The sequence below is a fragment of the Mus musculus genome, chromosome 14, assembly GCF_000001635.26.
Source record: "Mus musculus strain C57BL/6J chromosome 14, GRCm38.p6 C57BL/6J".
In the NCBI taxonomy this organism is placed as follows: Eukaryota; Metazoa; Chordata; class Mammalia; order Rodentia; family Muridae; genus Mus; species Mus musculus.
Window position 1 is genome coordinate 27,161,634 of NC_000080.6, and position 22,910 is coordinate 27,184,543.

At 47.7% G+C, this 22,910-nt stretch overlaps 1 protein-coding gene across 5 annotated transcripts in view; it reads left to right on the forward strand.

The window, feature by feature from the left end:
- Positions 1-22,910, forward strand: part of Arhgef3 (Rho guanine nucleotide exchange factor (GEF) 3) — a 289,456-nt gene that overhangs the window by 47,173 nt on the left and 219,373 nt on the right. Inside the window, exon 1 of one of the 5 annotated variants that reach the window (XM_006519576.3) lies at positions 18,248-18,522. The exons of the other annotated variants lie outside the window; for them this stretch is intronic. Coding sequence (XP_006519639.1) covers positions 18,515-18,522 — 8 coding nt within the window. The 5' untranslated portion in view covers positions 18,248-18,514. Of the gene's footprint in view, positions 1-18,247; positions 18,523-22,910 lie in introns of those variants that run through there. 5 annotated transcript variants of the gene reach the window in all.

Below are 22,910 nucleotides of genomic sequence, written 5' to 3' on the forward strand. Positions count from 1 at the left end.
AAGGTCAGGGAGGGGCTGCTCTGCAGGTGCCTGTAATCTCATGGGCCGTAATGTTCTGTTGTGTTAGGGCTGTGAGTTAGGGGTGTTTGAAAATGATTTTGGTGCTAAAGAGGGAACCAAGGGCCTCTCCCTCTTCCACCATACATATGGTCCTGGAAATGATCAGATGAACAGGATTGGTAGGAGGTGCCTTTACCAGCTGATCCATCTTATGGGGCTCCTCAGGTTAAGTTTTCATCAGCTACTCTCTTTTTTTCCCCCATAAACAAAGGGCTGCCTCATCTCTTTCTGGGGAATGCTTGAGCATTCTAGACAGAGGACAGGCATCCTTGGGATGTTGTACAAAGTGGAAACGGCATCAGACACATACTGCTGTAACAAGCACATTGTGCCTGTGCACAGTAGGTGTGATATTAACTTCCTGGAGGCCTGGCTGCCCCGTGCCCTGTGCTCTTTACCTTTTCCCTGCAGGAGCAGGGTTGAATGTTTGTGCTGGACAGCAGGCAAGCCAGGGCTGATAGGTGATAGTGGGATTGTCCTGTGTGTTGATTGGTTGGTCGGCTCTGTTATTGACCATCATCATTGGAAAAATCTGGTCTTTTTCTGTGCTGGAAAGAAAAGACTGGCTGGCTTCCCTAATTGACGGTGGGGTGGGCAGCTTCAGGTGATGGATTTACTGTGCAGGGCATCTGCACTGAGTCCCACAGGAGTCACATGGGGGAAACTATGGAGTATGGCAGAGAACACATCTATTTGACTTTGAGATGGGCTGTACTATGTTCCTCAGACTCACTCTGAGCTGCTATGCTCAACCAACCTCCTGTCTTGGCCCTTCCAGATGGCTGTTTGTCTGCTATCTATATTTATATTCATGATTTCTTTTGAGACAGGGTCTTTTTCAGTAGCACAAGCTAGCCTGGAACTCATTGTATAGCTCAGGCTGGCATCAAACTCATAGGAATCTTTGTGCCTCAGTTTCCCAAGTGGGTTTATAGGTATGACTACCATACTTAGTTAGGAATATTTTACATATGTGTGTGTATATGCATATGGACACACATATAACACACACACACAGACACACACACACAGACACATACACACACACACACACACACACACACACACACACACACAGCTAGCTAACTAGCTAATAGATGGTGACTTAGAGAATTTGTTTTTTTTGGAGACAGGGTCTCACTGTATAGCCCTGGCTGGCCTGGAACTCACTCTGTAGACCAGGCTGGCCTTGAACTCACAGAGATTCTCCCGCCTCTGCCTCCTAAGGGATGAAAGGCATGTGCCACTATGCCTGGCCAAGAATGTATTTTGAATGATCATTTTGCTAGCTGATCACTCTCTCATATTCAGGTTGGTTTGCCTGCCTGCCTTCCTGTAAGAAGGCTATTACTAACTTGTTTTCTTACATTGAATAACATTATCAAATTATCCTATTTGTTCTAATGTTTTTTTCAGATCTATTTTTAATGTTATTATTTTTGTGGGAAAGAATTTTTTTCCAGACATATAATTATATAATCTTTAAATTAATGAAATTTTGCTTCCTCTTCATTTCCAGTTGGTGGCCTTGTTTTTCCTCTGTCTGGCTGTGTTGGCAGCTCCCTCCGGGGCATGAGAGCTCTTCCCTTGCAATAGCCCTGTGCTTTCCAGTGGATCTCCATATCTCTTAAGGAAGCTTCCCTCTGTTCTGAGCTAGTTAAGAGTCAGTACTGGGTGCTGAGACTTAACATGATAAGCATCAGAAGAGAGAGACATCTGGGTTTTGTTATTGGTTTTTCCTTTGGATTCAGTTAATGAGATGAATTACGTTGACGGATTTCCTAATAATGCATTCTTCCGTTCCTGGATAGAATAGAATTTAGTTGTGACCTGTAATTGTGTGAGTGTGTGTTTCTCAGAGATGGGGAGGCTGAGGGCCTGGCAGTGGTTGATTCAGGGTGGAATGTTGCATTTTTGTTTCCTGAGTTACGCATGGAAACAGAAGTTGGGGGTAAAGGATGAGTTGGTGCCTGCAGGCTTGATTAAATGAAAGATTTCCCCAGCCTCACTCTCATGCCTAACCTTCTACCCAAACCCACTCTTAATTCAGCATGGTGAGTCTAAGTTTTTCCCTTTTCAAAATGAACTGAAAACACACATGTTCTAAAAAAATGAGTTTTTAAGCCGGGCAGTGGTGGCACACGCCTCTAATCCCAGCACTTGGGAGGCAGAGGCAGGCAGATTTCTAAGTTCGAGGCCAGCCTGGTCTACAGAGTGAGTTCCAGGACAGTCAGGGCTACACAGAGAAACCCTGTCTCGAAAAACCAAAAAAAAAAAAATGTATTTTAAAGATGTATGTGTATGAATGTACTTTGTGAGTTCTTGGGAGTTACAGATTTTATTACTGATTCACCATGTAGGGGGCGGGAGTCTAACCAAAGTTCTTTATAAGAGCAATGAGTACTTTTAGCTGCTGAGCCTTCTTTCTAGCCTCAAGGGTTATATGTATGTATGTATGTATGTATTATAGATGAAATATGTAGCCCAGGATGCCCCAGAAATCACAGTTTTTCTGCTCAGCCTCTGAAAGGTGGGGATTACAGGTACCACCATGTCCAACTTAAAGAGTATCTTTGATGAGATGTTAAATAGCTTACAAGTGGGATGCATAATAGCAAAGCCGATCAGGCATATGACTCTTCTGGTCACCTGGACTCCGGTGGTCACTAAGCCCATGTGGAGACCTGCTTCTGAGGCTTTGTCCTGGGAAGGAAGACAGAAGCTGCCATCAGTGGGGAGACACAGCTGTCCGGAGGCATCTTTGCTTCAGATGCTGAGTATGGTCACGGTCTACTGTGACACAGCATCCTCACCCTCCATCCTTCCTTATAAGTGAGGCACTAGAGAGAGACAATGGGAAAAGGCATTTGCCACAGGCCATCAGTAGGCGTCAATCTGAAGCAGGTACATGGCCTCTGACACCTCCTAAAACGTGGCAGCTCAAACATCAGACTTGGTTGTTCCCAAACCTCATTTTATTCTACTGTAATTTTTTTTTCTTAGAAAATCTTGAAATTCTCTTAAGAGATGGCACATGGAGTAGAAAAATATACACACTAGAATCTGGCCGTCTTGCGATCTTCTTCCTGTTCTGCTTTATCAACTCGCACGGGGACATTACCTTGGTGAACCTTGTCCTCACCTGTAAATGGTGTACTATTAGTAATGATGTCATAGGGCGAGTGTAAGGCTTAAATGAGATGATATGACTCACATGCCCAACATACTGCATGGCAAATGAGGAGAATAGGCAGCTGCCATTGCTCGGTGATAGGATGTATTCCTAGAAGTGCTATATTAGTGGACTTGGCCCAGAGTGAACATCACAGAGTGCTTGTGTATTTACACAGACCAAGACAGGCCTTCTTTCACTGGCCAATGTAATCTATGGAACATATCATACATATAGTTACTCCCTGACTAAACCATCCTTTCATGATGCAGGGTTGTATTTGACAAGCTACGGAAAGCTTTAAAAAAAACTGTAATGGCTAACCTTGGTTGTCAACTTGACACACTTGGGAAGAGGGAACTTCAACTGGGGGATTACCTTCATCAGATTGACCTGTGGACATGTCTGTGGGAGCATTTTTATTGATTCCTAATAGGAAGGCTTAGCAAAATGGGCCTGGGCTGTGTAAGAAATATAGCTGGAAACAAGGTGGAAGGAAGCCAGTATGTGGTGTGTCTTCATGGCTCCTGCCTTGAAGCATCGAGGGAGTTCTTACCTCCCTCAATCATGAACTGCAACCTGTAAACCAAGCAAACCCTTTCCTCTCCAAGTCGGCTTGCGTTAGCGCTTATCCCAGCAACAGCAAAGCAAACCAGGACACCAGCTTATAGCCTTTCTCAGGCGAGGGAGCTGAGACATGATATTAAAGTAAGCTGATAACATCCTGGCCTCCCTCATAGACAGACATTTTAGCATAACTTTAATTTTATAATTCTAAGTTTAAAGTTCTTCACAAGCATCTATTAGTTGCACAAAATAATAGGTTTCCCCGTGACACTAAATTTGTTTTAAAGGTAATGATGGTATAGCCTTTAAGAACACAGGCTCTGGAGCCTTGCTGCACTGATTCACATCTTGGTTGTACCACTAGCCAGGTGAGTGACCTTGCCTGTGTCACTTGACCTGTCTGTACTATACTTTCTGTGAGTGTAAAGTGAGGCTAATAAGAGTCCCTGCCTGGGGAGGTTCTCTGAGGAAGAAGGGAGCAAATGCCCCTGTACGTAGCCTGACGCCTTAGCTGGCGCGCAGCCCCCAGAAGCACGCCCACCTCTGTTTCCTTTGGCGTATGGGATGAAGATGTGCCTTGACGTTCGTAGCTGTCACTGCTACGTGCGTCTACTTCAATGGCCAAGGCTTTCCCCAAACCTGTTTCAATCTCTTCCATTAAGAAAGGGGGAGAAGCAGGCAGGTGAGGTGAAGGTGGTTGCCAGGTAAAGCCTGGAGACTGGAGTCCCATCACTGCAACCCAGGAGAGAACCTAAACACACACACACACACACACACACACACACACACACACACACACAAACACACACCCCGCATAATCATAATAGTAACAATAATACATTTTAAAACTCAAAGAGGGCCGGGCGTGGTGGCGCACGCCTTTAATCCCAGCACTCGGGAGGCAGAAGCAGGTGGATTTCAGAGTTTGAGGCCAGCCTGGTCTACAAAGTGAGTTCCAGGACAGCCAGAACTACACGGAGAAACCCTGTCTCAAAAAACCAAAAAAAAAAAAAAAAAAAAAACAAAAACAAGCCTCAAAGAGAAGAAGTTAATGATTGCTCCTCCAGCAGTGGGCAGTGTCCTGTGGTGGTGGCAAGAGAGGTAGACCAACCCGCAGGAAAATGTACACAGGCCATTATTCAAGACTCTACCTTTTGTTCAATGGGGACAATGTTTGGCGTTCATGGATGCTTCATTCCTCGGTGTTGTTGACCACACCATGGGGAAGGAGTTTTGGTCAGGTCAGAGCACGCTGGGAGAGTGATGGCCTGGTGAGGATAATGAGGGGAGAGAAGGGCTGTTTCTCTCGGGCCCAGGGCAGTCGGGTCACCCAGCTGAGCAACCGAAAGGATGTGAGAAAATAAAAGGCGCTGGCTTGGCGGGCTCGGGTTTTCTATTCTGAAAAGTACTCCATTCAGGCCTCCCTTGGCCCCTTGAGCTGGAGGGAATGGAGCCAGTTAACCCACATTTAATGAGATCTGGGTTAGTGGACTGCCTTTCTTCCCACAGCATGTCCTGGCCACTGGACCTCTTCCAGGACGCGTACAGTGAGGGCCATTTACACTGCTCTGGCTGGCTGGACTTTCTTAATGAAGTTTGCCAGCCCCCACATAGACTGTGGGCTCTCCTCCTGGTTTTTCCAAGGATCGGTCTCTGTTGATCTTTGTGTGCCTCTGTGCTTGGGGAAATCCCTCAGCACATCCTTACTGTTGGGTACTGTTGGGTCTTTTATTTTGGCTTTACTTTCCTGGGTGACATAATGCGGGTTTTCTTTAGTTGGTGATTTCCTCTGTGTGTGTATGTGTGTGTGTGTGTGTGTGTGTGTGTGTGTGCTCACTCACTTGCATGCACACTTCCCACATCCCTCTCCCAGGCTTCACTGTGCCTCCTTTCTGGAGCTGGGATGCCAGGCACACAGTGATACAGTGACTTCCTTGTCTGCTTGGCTCTCACCAGCTGATGGGCAAGGTCATTTTCAAACTCAACACCTGCTTATCCGACCCTCCAGCTGCACCACACCAAGACAGCCCGCTCTCCCAGGCCAGGGAAAGGGGAGATAAGAACAGACTGGGGAAGAATAGCAGCAGTGGAGGATACTGCCCACCTCTCTCAGGCGTGGATGGGCATTTGATTTGGCAATGAGTCAACACTTATCAGCTGATGTCCAGGGGTCCCTCGAGATAGCGCTGAGAGCCTGGGAGGGCTTATGTTGGTGATTGTTCCTTCTTTTTGTTGGGCTTGTAAGTACCATTACGGTCTAGAAGGCAGTTTTCAGCCATCCATCTGGCAGTATTGTTTGGTTAGGATGCCCGAGACTCTGCATAGTGAAGTACATAAATTAGAGTTGACAATGTCATTGAAGGTGTCCATTGGCAGAAGGACAGTATGTGAGCATGCGAGTCCCTCTTTTCCTTGTGTGGCTGTTAATGGTACAGACAAGGCATGTCTCCAGTGGCATGTCTGTGGACTGCATGGTGGAACATGAAGACTTTTTGTTTTTGTTTTTTAATATTTATTTATTTATTATATGTAAGTACACTGTAGCTGACTTCAGACACACCAGAAGAGGCCATCAGATTTCATTATGGATGGTTGTGAGCCACCATGTGGTTGCTGGGATTTGAACTCAGGACCTTTGGAAGAGCAATCAGTGCTCTTACCTGCCGAGTTTGTTTTAAAGGCTTATTATTATTATTACTATTTTATGTATTTGGATGTTTTGCCTTGCATGTATGTCTGTCTGCATTGCTTATGTGCCTGGTACCCACAGAAGTTAAAAGAGGGCTTTAGATCTTCTGGAACTGGAGTTACAGAGAGTTACAGAGAGTTGTGAGCTGCCATGTGTGGGCTAGGAATTGATCTCAGGTCCTCAGAAAGAGCAACAACGCTCTAAACTGCTGAGGCAGCTCTCTAGCCTGGAACCTGCAGACTTACTCAGAGGTCTCCTGCCTCATCAGGCCTCAGACAAGTCACTTGGGTTCACTTGCAAACTGGAGATGAGTGAAGCGAATGTGGTGGTGAAGAGGGTTGAATGAGATCATCTTCGGGGAAAGTGCAGTCCGTGACCTGCTGTCAGTGGTTATCTTCATCATTACTATTGCCACCTTGGTTGAGCTGTCATCCTCAAGCTAATGGTCCTAGGATTAGAGGCAGGACATGAATCAGATGCCCTGCCTGATAGATGCTGTCATCTGTACTTGACCCCACCAGTCCTTCACGGGGAATACTGATGTCAGTGGCCCATCCAGCTGCTTGCTAGTCAGGCTGGCTGCTTCTGTGCACTGCTCCTCTGTTTACTTTCAGTGCGGGTCAGGGAGAGTGATTTAGTTGGAGCTGTACTGTTAAAGCACTTTCCCAACCCAGCTCCCATGAACCTCCAGGACACAGAGGCTAATTGAGAAACACAGGTCAGGTGTTGAGAGTGGTCTGTGATAAGCCATTTGAGTTATCCCCTTGTGAAGTGAGGTGACAACGTGTGGTTATTAGGACACTTTCTGATGCCAAATCCATATTCAACACCCAGTGGTTTGGGTCAGACTTCCTAACCTGGAGAACATGTATACTCTGGGTAGAAGAATCTTTGTTGTAGGCATGCTCTATGCTTTGTTTAGCAGGATTCCTGGCATCTACCCACAATATGCCATCAGTACCTTACTGCAGCTTGTGTATGGCCTCATGTATCCTAGGTGGGGTAGGGAAAAAGAAGAGGCCTATGCAGTCATGGAACACATAAAGACATTTCAGTCAATGACACATCATGCCCATGATAGCAGTCCCAAAAGATTATATGGCCTGTGTCTGAGTGCCCATCTGAGTTTACATAAGTAATGTGGTAGCTTCAATGAGAATGGCCCCCATAGGCTCATATGTTTGAATGCTTGGTTCCCCAGTTGGTGGAACTGTTTGAGGATTAGGGTGTGTGGCCTTGTTGGAGGGGGTGTGTCACTGTGGGGTGGCTTTTGCTTTGAGGTTTGAAAAACCCATGCCATTCCCAGTTTGCTCCTCTCTGCCTCATGCTTATGGCTCAAGATGTCAGCTGTCAGCTGCTGCTCCAGCTCCAGCCTGCAGATGGTTCCATGTTCCCTGCCACCGATGGTCATGAGCTCTAACACTCTGCAGCCTTGAGCCCCAAATCAAATGCTTCCTTTTATAAGTTGCCTCGGTCATGATGGTTTTGTCACAGCAATAGAAAGTAACTAAGAAAGTGTACGCCTCCTGGTCATAAAATCCTCACGATGCTTTTCTCAAAATGTATTCCCATCACTGAGCCAGGGCATAGCTGTATTTGCCACAAGAGGGTGAATTCAGGTCATGAAACTTGGATGCCCAGTAGCAGTGTATTTGAAATGGGAAGTCATTCTTCCCTAGGACAGACAACAGTGTGACGGATGCTGTAGAATGTGAACCATATTGTTCACTGGGGCTCCTGCTGGCATGACTGGCTCTCAGTGTCTGAAAATATATTGTTCTCAACAGCTACGCTTACGTTTGTTTACTGGCCCATTGTTTGTTTGCTGGCATATCACTCCTGCTCCCTGTTAGTAGGGCATCATACTGACATTGTCTACTCCTTTGAGTTTCCTGTTTTCACGTGGTCCTCATGACACCCGTACGCTATTTCCACAGCCAGGCAGGGAGTGGGGGTGTCCACTTCACCAACCCCTCCCTCAATCCTGCTTTATGATTTCTGTTGGCCTCCTTCCTGGGATACCCCATGCTCCCGAGCTGATAAGCCTGGCATAGTAGTTCATGCATGGGAAGGCGATTTAGGAGAATCACAGTGAGTCTGAAGCCAGCCTGGGCTAGAGAGTAAGTCCTAGGTTAGCCAGGGATAGAATGAGACCTTATCTCAAAAAATCAACCAATCAATGAATCTAGCAAGCAAAAGATCAATCAACTCCAGGCGGTAGTGGCCCATACTTTTAATCCCAGCACTTGGGAGGCTGATGCAGGTGAATCTCTGAGTTTGAGGCCAGCCTGGTCTACAGATTGAGTTCTCAGACATTGAGGGCTATACAGAGAAACCCTGTCTCAGAAAACAAAACAATAAAGAGCAATCAAACTAATGAGCAGGGACCCAAATGTCTCCATTGGGGTAAAGCTTGTTCTATAAACAGCTCCTGTCTGTTGTTCAAGAGAGCTCTCTCTGCTATGGAGATCTTGGCACATACCCTGGAGACCTTTGTTCTTGATGACTGTGGTTCTTTGGAGTCAGAGCTCTTGGGATACAGACACTTGACTGTGGAAAGCTAAAACCAACAGGTAAGGCAGGGGTTGTAAATGTTCAACATTAATCTTTGAAATCCTTCAGACCATGCACGTAGAGTAGCATGTGTGGGTTTGGGTATGTGGCCCTACACAGCAACTATATATGTAGATGCTAGCGTGCATAGACCAATTGCAAGGCACACATGCAGATAAATCCTACAGTGGTCGGTAGCACTGTAGGGAGCTGTGGATGGTGGTTTGCACATCCCAGCCAGTGGAGACACCCATACATTGAAATGAGGGGGTAGAGAATGTGATGTCAGAAGTCTTCACACTGGAAGCATCTGTGTGGGCTCTGTCACTTGCTGCTGTGTAGCCTTGCTCAGGTTCAGGGCCATGCTGTGCCTCGGTTTCATCATCTCTGAAAGAAGATACTGGGAATAATGGTGCTTAGAGCAGAGAGGGACTCAGAGTTGTCACTGGTGAGGTCAGCTGGGTTGAGAAGGAAGATTCTTCCTGATCTCTTGGCTCTTGTGGATCTTTTAAGGGTCCCGTTCTCCTGCTCCAGGTTCTGTCATGCTAGTGTGCTGTGTTTGTGGCTTTCTTGTCCTGTTGCTTTTCCTTCTGTCTGTACTCCAGCGATTTGATTACCCGGCTGTCCCTGTACGCAGCCTGTCCAGCAGCTGATGAAACACAGATGCTTGATCTCAGGATGCTGCCCCGTGCTGCGCTGTGCCGAGTCCCAAACGTATGTTCTTGGCTGAAGGGCTGAGGGCCTGGGCTGAGGGGTGGGGATCAATTAGTCAGCCCACAGAGGCCAAAGGTCTAGTCCTTGGGGTGCAGGCTCAGGCACAGTAGATCTCCACTTTGTGGATTTTGTTTTTAAATACTGTCCATGTGAATTCTTTCACTTCGGAGTTTGTTCATGAGTGTTCCGGCTAAGTGGAAATTGAAAAACATACGCTATCTTTGGGGGAAGCAAATCCAGACGTAGGGACAGGAATCTCCCTCTGAAATGTTCCTCGACAACTGAGAACAAGGATAGCAACTGCCTGGACAGGCATTTCCGTTCCTAGTATTTCCCATCCTGTTCAGGCCTCCTGCTGGGAATGTCAGCCACTGTGGCCAAAGCTGCAGGTTTCCCAAGAGAATCCAGAATTCAAGATTTGTTCCTCAGATTCTCAGGCCAGTTGCCCTGGCTTTGAAAGATTGGCTACTCACTGAAAAAGTTTCCTTTAAGCATTTTTGAGCTAAAATTGAAAAAGCTGCTAGCTTACAAGACAGGGGAGACGCCGTGCCTACACCCTGGAGCTTTGTGGGTATGGAGAGTGAGACTCAGAGAGAATGGCCTGTCTCAGGTTCCAGAGCTGGATTTCATGGTGGATGACTGGGTCCCCAGTGCAGGTCTTTCTCTTCTGTCTCTACCCAGGATGCTTCTATTGGGCTTTAGATAGAGCTTCGAGAGGCATTTCAATGCAAATGTTGTGGTCACCCAGCCCAATGTGGAGCTTGATGCATCTGTAGATGGAAGGATCCCCAGAGACTTTAAGCATGGCCTCCATCCTTGCCTGATTCAGAGAGGACAGTCGGGCATCTGTCATAGTTAGGGTTTCTATTGCTGTGATGAAACATCATGACCAAAAAGCAAGTTGGGGAGGAAAAAGTTTATTCTACTTACACTTTCACCTCACTGTTCATCACCAAAGGAAGTCAGGACAGGAACTCAAGCAGAGAGGAACCTGGATGCAGAAGCAGAGGTCATGGAGGAGTGCTAACTGGTTGCTCCCCATGGCTTGCTCATCTTACTTTCTTATAGAACCCAGGACCACCAGCTCAGGGATAGCACCACCCACCATGATCTGGGCCCTCCCCACATTGATTTTTTTTTTTTTTTTCAAGACATGGTTTCTCTGTATAGCCCTGGCTGTCCGGGAACTCACTTTGTAGACCAGGCTGGCCTCGAACTCAGAAATCTGCCTGCCTCTACCTCCCGAGTGTTGGGATCAAAGGCATGCACCACCACGCCCGGCTTTTTTTTTTTTTTTAATTTTTTTTCCACATTGATTACTAATTGAGAAAATGCCTTTACAGCTGAACCTCATAGAGGCATTTTCTCAACTAAGGCTCCTCCCATCCAATGATGCTAGCTTCTCGTTAAGCTGACAAACAAAACCAGCCAGCACAGCATCCACCAAACTGAGAAACAGAAATGCAGTTTTGAGCAAGTTTGTTCTGTCTTAGCAAAGAACAGTTGGTGTGGTTTTCCACATAGCAAGCCTTTATGGCTTCAAATATTCTGGAGCTCTTAGCAGAGCTAGGAAAATACCTTTGAGGCAAAGACAGTTTAGCTTTGACCTTGGGCCAAGAAAGTTCAGGCAGCCAGGCTCATGTTGTAGGATTGCAGGATAGTTGCTGGGGTGATCGATGATGACTTTGTCTCTGCTTAATGGTGGTCCAGCCCAGTGGTCCAGCCCATCTGCATGACTCAAAGGCTCAGAAATGAGTGCTTCTTGTTAGCAAGGTGGAAGGGGTGGCGTTTCATCCTCCAGGTCTTTCTTCTTTGCCCAGCCTGCTTGTAAAAATGAGAGCTTGATTTTTCCAAGCTGTATCATGGACCCCAGATATATCAATGCCAATTTTCTGAAGGAAACCTACTGTCGTCCGTGAGCAGTTGTCGGGCCCACAAGGGTGACTCATAAATAGTGAAGTTCCCAGAACTCACTCATCCCTGGCCAGCTAAGAAGAAGCTAAGCCAAGAGGGGTGGGGCAGGCTGCCGCATTTGAAAATAACATTGTGTGTTACAGACAAGTGTCCCCTGTTGGACAACCAGGCACTTTTAAACAGAGGAGGCTCGGCCGATCACCATGCTGGCTACCTGCTTTTATCTGGCCGATGGAGGAGTCTTCACTTTCCACACTAGCTCAGACTAAGCAAGAGACAGGTGCGGCTGCGGCTGACTTTCCTCCAGGCTGTTGGGAGTGTTTCTGACAGCAGTGCAGTGCGTATGGTGTTGTGGATGGTGGCAGGAACAACTGGTTTTTCAGGCTATTAAGAAAGTGTGATTCCCCTGGTTGTTGACCACCCATCTCCAACCCTTAAATGTCTAAAATAATCTAGAAGGCCACACAAGTCAGCATATTATTTATATTCACTTAGTGTTGTGGTGGTGGTGGTGGTGGTGGTGTGTGTGTGTGTGTGTGTGTGTGTGTGTGTGTGATTTTTTTGAGACTCCCTAAGTAGTCCTTGTTGGCCTCAGATGCACGGCAGTTTTTCTGGCTTTGCCTCTCAGGTGCTAAAACTGCAGGTGTGTGCCGCCACACCTGGCTATGTTAACTTTCATGGCTAATAAACATCATGCAGAAAATTGTGCCAGTCACTATAGCTTATTGGGTTTCATACCCCTTTTAAAAAAAAAGAATTTTATGTATGTATGTGTGTGTGTGTGTGTGTGTGTGTGTGTCCACACACACACCTGCTTGTCTGTGAGAGCGTCACATCCATGCAGGTGCCTGTGGAGGCCAGAATCTTGATTGCTGGATCTGGGTTGCTGGGAATTGAATTGCAGTCTTCATCAGGAGCAGCAGCCATTGCTTTTGTTTTAGCCAGGGTTCCTATTGCTGGGATAAAGCAATAGGACCAAAGCAACTGGGACAGATGGGTTTGTTTCATCTTACAGCCTAAAGTCCATCACTCACGGAAGCCAGAGCAGGAACTGAAGCGGAGGCCATGGCTTGCTCAACCTGATTTTTTACAAACCCCAGGGCTGCTGGGGTGGGGGTGGGGCACTACCCACAATGAGCTGGGCTTCCCACATCAATCATCAGTTAAGAAAATGCCCCACAGACTTACCAATATGTGAACTTATGAAGGCATTTTCTCAATTATCTTCCCAGATAGGCTAGGTTTATGTCAAGTCCACAGACACCAACTAGCACAGGTCTTAACTGCTGAGTCATCTCTCCAGCAGCCGATTTTGCTCTTTTTTTTTTTTTTTTTTTTTTTCTTTTTTCCGGAGCTGAGGACCGAACCCAGGGCCTTGGGCTTGCTAGGCAAGCACTTTACCACTGAGCTAAATCCCCAACCCCCGATTTTGCTCTTAACACACCTCTGCAATCAGTACAGCACTGAGAAACTATGTTAGCAGTGTTCCAGGGATTTCCCCAAGGCCCCCCTCTGTGCTTGGCAATGGCTATCCGGACATCTAGTTTTGTATAAATAAAATCACTGGGATATGGGGTCAAGGGTTTGAGCTTAAAGGATTGTAACTAGGGTGGTGGCAGGTAGCCAGGAAGGCGACTCCTGGGAGTGTCAGTGGGGAGATTCCTGTGGTGTTCAGGGCTCTCGGAGACGGAGACGTTGTTTCATTGGCTTAGACTGAGATGGCTCAGGAGGCTCATCCCTTGGCAGTGTTGAAGGTGCCAGAGTTTGGAGAGCTATCGAGGGCAGACAGGGCACTGAACTAACCATTGTCCTGGCAACCGCCTTGTCACTAATACATGAGGTTTCTTAAAGACCGATTGTTCAGGAGGTATTAAAAGCTGAGAGCTGCCGGCTAGGGGTGGAGTTTTGAGATGGAGCCAACAAGAAATGCCAGGTGTTGTTGCTGATAGAAATCTGACTATCCCCGGATACCGCCTGTCAGAGCGCAGGCTCCTGGGAGTTGGTTTTCTGATGGCTCAGAAGATGCCAGTGACAATGGAGACCAGAGGGTACAGGCTGCGTAATGAGTTTCCCGTCTGGTGGTCGGAGGTGTAGCGATTCTTTCAGGAAGGCCATTAGGGGCTTTGGGTGGGTTGTCTTAGAACAAGCGACCTCTGTCTTGAGGCAGAGCTTCTGGGGACAACCTCTTCTTGGTTCTGGACACAAACAGCTGGGAGTTTCCCCCACGGCAGGTGCGGCTTAACTTGGCTCCTCAGCGGTTGCCTCTCACATTACTCCAACCGTTAGAGTTACTCTAACACGTTAGAGTCTATTGTATGGGCTGGGCTGGCTGCAATATGGATTGAGTGGCTGAGACAAACAGAGAAAGTAACAGATTCTGCTTAAAGACGTCTCATGTATTTAGTGTTCATTCAACAATAAGTACCAACTGTCATTAGATGCTCTGGATGGCTTACCCTATAGCTATAGGGGAAATCAACTTTGTGGTATGTAGAATTACAGGTGAGATAATTATTGGCCTGAAGGCTATGTGTTACACAGCAGTCCCTCCTGATATGTGCTTATGGGTTGTGTCAAGAAGGCATATTGCATAGATGACATTTTTTGGCAAACCTGAAAGTACTTTTGTTCCAAAGACTATAGCCTTTTCCCCATGTGCCCAGAGACATGCCAGGGAAGCAGTCAGACCCTGTGTTGGGTCTCCTGCAAATATGATTCTCTTCCTTCCCCAGGTCGGAGAATAGAACTGAACAGACTTGATGCCCTGGTTCCTTCAAGTACTTGGTTTGCAGCTTCATTCTAGGCTGCCAGACTGGGGTTAGCTGACAGGCTATCAAGCACAGGTGTCCCCATGGTTGGAACACTGGAGTTAATTCAATCAGAGAACTTCCTTGGGGGTTGCTGACAGAGTAGGGTAGAGACAGGTAACAGAGACATCTCTGCTGCTGAAATTGTCTGTGTTGGCTCCTCACTCTGCCACACTACTTCCTGTCTGAGACTGGGCCAAGCTACTTAACACCCCATGCCTCAGTTTCCTCATCTGTCAAATGGGATTGACATCAGTAGCTCTGACATGGGGTTCTTACAGTCACAGTTAGGCCTGCAGCAAGTGCTTGTTGTCACTCGCGAGTACTCCTTAGTGTCCCCATCTCCCGTTTCCCAAATGCTGAAGCTGGGTGTGTTTTATAGATGAGGTACACACACCAGAAGCAGTCTCTCTTTCTTAACAGCATGGCTTAGGCTTTTGCCTTAGAGGTCTTTTGTTTTAGAAAGATCTGGGCTTCCTCTTAGATTTTTTAAAAAGAAAACCTTGGGGTGGTTGTTGAGACAAGATGTCCGTAATATGCCCCATTGCATGACCTTCTTATAACAGTCCCTCACATGGGAGTTCTACGTATGTATCATCAGAACCAGTTTTTAAAATTAATTAATTCACTTTACATTGCAATATATCTCCCCTCTCCTCCCAGTACCCATGCAAGTCCTACCCCCAGTCCACCTTCCCCTTCTCTTTGAGGACCATGTGCATCTTCTCCCTCTGAGGCCAGACAAGGCTGTCCATTTATGGGCACGAGATCCATAGGCAGGCAGGCAGGCAGGCAGGCAGGCAACAGGATCAGGGACAGACTCTACTCCAGTTGTTGGGGGACCTTCATGAAGACCAGGCTATTCATCTGCTACATATGTGGGGGGAGGGATGCCTAGGTCCAGCCTGTGCTCACTCTTTGATGATTCAGTCTCTGGGAGCCCCCAAGGGTTCAGGTTAGTTAACTCTGTTGGTCTTCTTGTGGAGTCCATGTCCTCTTCGGGTTCCTCAGTCCTCCCAATTCTTCTGTAATCCTCCCAGCTCCGTCTAATGTTTGGGTGTGAGTCTCTGCATCTCTTTCCATTGGCTGCTGGGTGAAGCCTCTCAGAGTACAGTTATGCTAGGCTCCTGTCTGCAAGCATAACGGAGTATCATTAATAGTGTCTTGCCAATGGGGTGGGTCTCAATTCAGGGCGGTCATTGGTTGAACAGTCCTTCAGTCTCTGCCCTGTCCTTGCCCTTTTCATCTTATAGGCAGGATACATTTTGGGCCAAAGGTTTTGTGGATGGGTTGCTGTCCTTATCTCTCCCCTGGGAGTCCTGCCTGGCTACAGGAAGTGGCCTCTTCAGGATCCATATCTTCCACCACTAGGAGTCTAGCTAGAGTGGCCCCCACAAACCCTCTGGGGCTTTATCCCCACCCCAGATCTATCTGGTACATCCTAAAGATCCCCCCACCTCCTCCTTCTCGCTCCCCTGCCCTCCCTACATAGGATGCACTCCCTCGTCCCCACTCCCCTCCCCAGCGCCTCTTCTTCACAGATCCACCAACCTCTGATATCTGTTTTGTTTCCCCTTCTGAGAAAGATTCAACCATCCTCCCTTGGGTCCTCCTGGTTATTTGGCTTCTTTGGTTCTGTGGAATGTAGCATGGTTGTACTTTATGGCTAATATCCACTTACCAGTGAGTACATACCATGCATATCCTTTTGGGTCTGGGTTGCCTCACTCAGGATGATATTTTCTAGTTCCATCCATTTGGCTGCGAAATTCATGCCGGCCTTGTTTTTAGTAGCTGAGTAATATTCCATTGTGTAAACAAACCACATTTTGTGTACCCGCTTGCCAATAGAGGGTCATGTAAGTTGTTTCTAGTGTCTGGCTATTATGAATAAAGCTGCCATGAACGTAGTTGAGCCAGTGTCCTTGTGAGTGCTGAAGCATCATTTGGGCATGTGCCCAGAAGCAGGACCATTTTTTGAGGAAATATAAATGTCTTTTTGTTACTCTCATATATTTATCTCAAGGGTTTCCAGAACTCTACCATAACTTTGTAACCTCTTTAGTGCTTGCCTGGGCTGAGGTCAGATAGCATCATGTTATCCGTGACTGCTGCTTGCTGGAGCCATTTGACCCAAAGGAAAATCTGTAAGCTGGACACACTATTTCCTCCCATGGTCATCTGTGTATGGGCCTGGCTGTAGCCAGGGGAAATGTCAGGCATCAGCTGTCTGAGGCACAGGGCCCATCTGAAGAGCCTGGGAGGAACCCACTGGTCAATCCGGATACCATGATATTTCAGGAAGGAAGCTTGGAGGGTGTCACCTCTTCCCTTACAAAGGGCCTTGTCCCTCACACTCGAGGAAACATTATCAGGGTGGGTCCCTTAGAAAGCCAGTGTGTTGAGAAACCCATTAAGCGGCCCCAGCCTATGATGGTCTCCTTGGACTTTGAAGATGTTTTGCTGCCACAGTTAGGGACCTTTCTCCAGGTTTCCCAGCACGCTGTCAGGGCCCTTTTGTGATCTGTGGAAGCAGACTGTCCTCCTCCCTGGACTAACAAGCGATGGAGGGTGAGGACTTGGGCCGTTGGCAACAACAGTTCTGTTTCCAGGGTTTCCGTGGCAAACAGCCAGCCCATGGCTTAAACATGTGCTGCTTCTTGCACAGTTTTGGAGTTGAGCAGTCTGCAGTCAGCTGTGGGGCTGATCCAGATGTGAGCAAATCTGGTTCCCGTTGGAGGCGCTGGGGCATGTCCATCACGGCCTTGCGTGTTCCACCCTCTGTGGGTTCCACTCTTCAAGACTGGAGGTCTCTCCCGAGCACCAGTTTACTCGGTGTCCATTGCTACACCTCTGCTGCTACCCTTCCCACTTCAGACAGTACCTGTGATCCCCGGGTCCCACCCATCAGATGCAAGGTCCTTACTGATCTCACCTGTAACCTTCCTTCTCCAGGCAAGGCAGAAGACACATGGTCTGTGGATAGTGGACACCTGTACTCCAGCATGGTCCCTTGAGTGTTAGGCTCACAGCCTCCATTGGCGAGGGTAGGGATAGGGATGGGGATGGAGTTGGTTTAGATCCTGGCCCTGCCACTCCCTGGGCATTGTGGTTGCTAGGCTACTTGCTGTTAAGGAGTCTCCCTACATAACAGAATGAGTCTTCTTGTTTAACTACAGTACTACGTGTAGGGGCCTAGAGTAAACCCTCAGCATCTTGTGACCATTGTCTTTAATCCTGCCCTCCTTTCTCTCCCCCCCCTTCTTTGTCCTCCCTCTTCTCTTTCTCTCTCTCTTTTGAGTTAGGGTCTCACCACGTAGCCTTGGCTGGCTTGGAACTTACTATATACTCGAGATAAACCTTGAACTCCTAGAGACCAGCCTGCCTCTACCTCCTGAGTGCTGCGGTTAAACATGTGGGCTACTGTCATTATTTTATCTCAAAGAGCACTCAAAGATGCTGGCATACACAGGGAATGCTTATGGGTAGGAAGAAAACCCTTATAGTTAATGAGGACTCTGACTTTGAGTTTTAGGATTTAAGACAAGACTTAACTCATCTTTTTGGGGGGAATGATTTCTGTTCCTTTGTAGTATGATGTATATGTCATATTGAATGGTAGGAAGACGTTTGTGTACTTAATACCCTAACAACTGCCTTTCCACCTTTTCCCACACTCTGCCATCTTCTCGATGAACTTTGTCCTTTCCTTTCTACTATGGCTGCTCATCTCTACCCTCATGTCCATGTTCCAGCAAGGACAAAGGGACCAGCCCAGAGTCAAGAGACTCTGGGATCCCTTTCAGCTTACATGTTTGGCCAGAAGAGGGGACTGTGTCCTCCTGTAGCAATAGAGGGAACTGCGGCGCCAAGAACATTCAATCACCACCTAGGAGCACACTGCTGCTGAGGACGAAGGGAAGCATCAGGCACTGTCATCTACAGCCCTGGCTCAGGTCCCCAGGCCAGGACAGGGGTGGCTCCTGTCACAGCGTCTGTTCTGACAGTGAGAAACCGTGAGTCTGTCATTGTGAGAGAATGCGGAGGTAAACAGCTCCCCTATCCAAACATGAAGCTTTAGAGAGCAGTGAAGACCTGTGTGTCAATATGGCTAATGGTTCAAAATATATCACTCACTGCGGCTCTGTCCATAGGACTCACCTGCAGGGGCCTTCTGTGTTGCTCATGCCCATGTGGGAGGAGTCCAGACTGCCGTACTGAGGGAGGAGTGGGGAGGAGTGCGTGCTGTGGGTGCTTGTCCCTAGACTCAGGGAAGGCCCAGCTTTGTTTTGTTTTGTTTTGTTTTGTTTTGTTTTGTTTTGTTTTGTTTTGCAAGACTAGGTTTTTCTGTGTAGCCCTGGCTGTCCTAGTTGATCTGTTAGACCAGGTTGGCCTCGAGCTCACAGAAATCCATCTGCCTCTGCCTTCCAAGTGCAGGATGGAATTAAAGGTGTGTGCTACCACCTCCTCGAAAGGCCCATCTTTTGTGGAACCTGATGTATGCTGGCTGTGTGCAGTGTCTTCTTTAACAAAAGAGGTGCTGGATGCAATGCTTCTAGAAGCCATTGCTAAAGAAACTCGAGGGGCTTGCTTTGTAGTTGATGATAACATTGTAACCATGTGGGTAATATCTTGGGTTCACTTACCACACACCAGACGATGGGGACACGTGACAACTTTTCTCATCATCTCACGGCCACCGTATGATGCAGACATTGCTGTGAGTTGTACTTTATGGCCTAGGAAGCAAAAAGTTCAGGGTGGTTAAATCCTTGACTGAGGTCTCACAACTAATGTATTAAAGTCAGGATTCAAGCCCCTGGAGCAAAATGAAGTCTGTTCACTAGGGGTTAAGATGTCTGTGGATAGTGATCTTTTCGTTGTAATAATTGCATGCTATTACTTTCTCTTTGGTGAAGAACTGGGGTTTAGGGATATAGCTCGATGACAGAGCCCTTGCGTTATATGCATAAGACCTTGGTTTGATTCTAGTACCTTGTGGGCACACATGTATACAAAGACATTAGAGAAAGCAAAGGCCTGGTGTTTCTAGCTAAACTAGTAGAAGGATAACCTCATTAGAAAGTATTTACATTTTTTTCCTTCTTACCACAGGGGTATGTGCTCACAATGAGATAATGGGATGGACTGGTTTTTATTGTCAACTCTTGACACACTCTGCAATCACCTGGGAAGAGTCTCACTGAGGGATTGTCTAGATCACGTTAGCCTATGGGCATGTATGTGGGGGGATGGTCTTGCCTATGATAATTGAGGAGGAATGACCCAGCCCACTGTGGGTGGCTCCATTCCCTGCGTTTGGCTGCTAGACTATGAGTAGGAAACATATAGGCATTCATTTTGTACACGTTCATCCCTCTGCTCTGTGATATGAACTGCTGATACAAGTTCCTGCTGCGGTGCACTGTAACCTGGAACTGTGGGCCAAAATAAACCGGTCCTCCCTCCCCTAATTGCTTTTTATTAGGATGTTTTAGAGCAGCAACGGAAATGAAGCTAGGACAGATGTAGCGTTCCTTAGCTGTGGTTTTTTACAGTGATTTGATAAGTGGGCAGGAATGATCTGTGCTCGAGAGCATGACGCTTCAGTCAGGAGTGGACAAGAACTAAGACTGCTGTCACCAGAGTTCGGGGCCTTCCCCAACAAGTGCCCTTGAAGTTCGCTGTGGGATCTCTACCCTGCTGTCCCCTGAGGCAGAGAGGACTCTGAATTCCAAGGGGGCATAACTTCCCGTGGGTTTCCAAGTGGTCATTTCTCCTACGTGTGGAACGATGGAGCTCATTTAACTGCCTGTTCCTTGAGACAGTCTGAACTAAAATCCATACCAAGAAAACACCAACAGCTTGCTGACTGCAGCTTGGTCGTGGTCCCCAAGATTCCTGAGCATAGCCTTGTTTACTTCCTCTGGGTCTCCAAGGCCAGGAGAGCAGCACTTGACCACACGGGAGCCTGTGTCCTGGCTGGTGGGGTCAGAAGAGGTGACTCTCAGTGAGGGTTAATGTTTATAAATACTGAACGGTACCGGGTATCAGTACTAAGGCATCCTTGCCAGACGGGGTCAGTCCCGCTGGCGTGAGCTCTTGACTGTGTGCCGAGGGGCCCCTTCTGTCATGTGGCTCACAGGAAGGGTGGTTGTTTTTTTGACTGTGTTTATAAAGCCTCTGCTGACTGGGGAAACTGCAGAAGACAGCAGTGGCTTGCAGCGTTACTGACCAGTCAGAAACTGAGTCATGCTGTGCGTCCTCTTTCGTCAGAACACCAAGGTTCACTTCTTTTTCTTCCATCTCAGGCTGAGTGTGAGCAAGCCAGGGCTAGAAGAGCTTGCGCACAGCTCCCTTCGCTCTGGGTCTCACCATGTAGCTCAGGTTGGCCCAAACCAAACCCATCCTGTCTCAGCTTCCTAAGTGCTGACATGGTAGGTGTGTGTCACCACACCCGGCGGTATCATGGATGTTTTATAGGCCCCTGTGTTGCCATGGAATTTTAAAGTTAGAACTCAGAGACTCTGGGACATTGAACAAATAAAACCCTCTGATCTTCTGATCTCCCTTCTGGGGCTGAAGGGAGGAGTGACCTCCTTCCTTTCATCTCATGCTGCCTCTCTGTTGAATCAGCCAGGGGCATCTGGGGATAGAGTTAAAGCTCACAGACTCTGAGTTCCTGTGGTCCTGCCTGGGGTAGCTGTGTGGAGCCAACCCTGTCTGGAGCCCTGCAGAGCGGACCTTCTGGCCCTGTCCCTCCCCCAAGTTGTAGGGACTGCCTTTTGCCGCTTTTGCCTTTAGCTTTCTATGATAGCCCAGGCTGCCCATCTTTAGCTGGTCCTCCTTCCTCAGACTTAAGTGCTGAAGCTGCCGGCGTGTACCACTCACTCCACTTGACTATTTCCTTTAAAGGTACTGCTTCTGCCATCTGGAGGCACCCCCATTTCCTGACTCCTTGTACCCTCCATGCTGGGGAAGGAAGGCAGCTCTCCAGGGGGTCTGTTTCATAAGGGCACGGATCTGTCTCTTAAGGGAGCTGCCTTGTGGCCTGATGGCCTCTCTGAGGCCCAACCCTGGCGCGCCACACTCTAGGGACTAGTCTCCAGTATAGGAACTTCAGACCTACACAGATCCCAGTACTGTGGAGGGTTGCAGTACGGTATAAGAGTGAGGGAGAGGCGTGGCTAAAGCAGAGGACCAGAAGCTGATAGATTATGAGGGGGGCTCCGTGGGGAGGAGGGGGTTTGAAGAGAAGCAGATGCAGAAGTGTGGGAGGGCAGGTCTCTGTGGAGGCTAGAGCCCTGCAGGCGGATGATGCAGATGTTCCATATTTGTAGATCTGCAACTGGGGACGAGGAGGGATGATGTGAATGGGAGAGGAGCTGGAGCCCTCATCTTCCTATCCTCTGGTAACTCAGTTGCAGAATTGCTTCTCTGCAGGTGTGGGAGGCGGTTAATGATTGATAAAGATCAATGTTAGCCCGTCTGCATGACCCGTTTCCATTAAAAAAAAAAAAAGAGTCTTCAATGCCTGGACTAAAGGAGGCTCAGATATGTTGGTTTTTAACCAGATTTTTATCTGGAGGTCTTTGTGTTTAATCTTGGCTTCTTCTAAACTCTCATCAGAGTCTCAAATTCAAAAGCCATGCTATGAAATTTTACTCTCTCCTGCCCCCTGGTGACCGACTTTTGAATACCAACTTTGAATTCACTACTCTTCATGGCTATCTTCTTACATGCAAGGTACCACAGAGATGCCACAGTGCTTGATCACGTATTGGCCACCCAGGCCGTTCCCAGAGGGGAAGCCGTGCATCCAAAGAATGTTGCAATGAATTCTGCCGGTTTCTGGTTGTATGTTTTAGCATCTGCCACTGCTCTGATGCGCAACGCCCCAGCATTCCCAGGGCTAAGCAGAGCGCCGACATTGCCCCTCTCACCCCAGCGTTTGTAGGGTGTCTCCTCTCTGTGGTTCTGGGCTGGGGACGATGGTAGTATCCTGTTCATCATTATAAATCCAAAGGTAAAGGGAGGAGAAATTCCCTGTCTGTGTGGCATCCCTGTCCTGAGAGAATCGAGACATCTGATAAGGGGAAAGTGAGGCTTCCTCGTGAGGGAAAGCGGTGAGGTGGCTGCTGGAGCTCGTTGCCCTTCCTGGAACAATCAGAGAAACACTTGTTTTTCTACAACTAGACTCTTAAAAACAAAGCTTTTAAGATGGTTGATAGCCATCAATTTCAATAGATGGATTTCAGTGTCAATAGATAGATGTCAATTTTCAACAGGTAGGCATCAGTCTTGATACACAAGTGACAGTTTCAATGGATGTTTACTGTAAGTAACTCTTTTGGTTAACTCTCTTCGGGTCAGGGTCCATCATAGAACCACGCACATACCAGAACCGGTGAGTTCCTCTTTTCCTGACAGAATC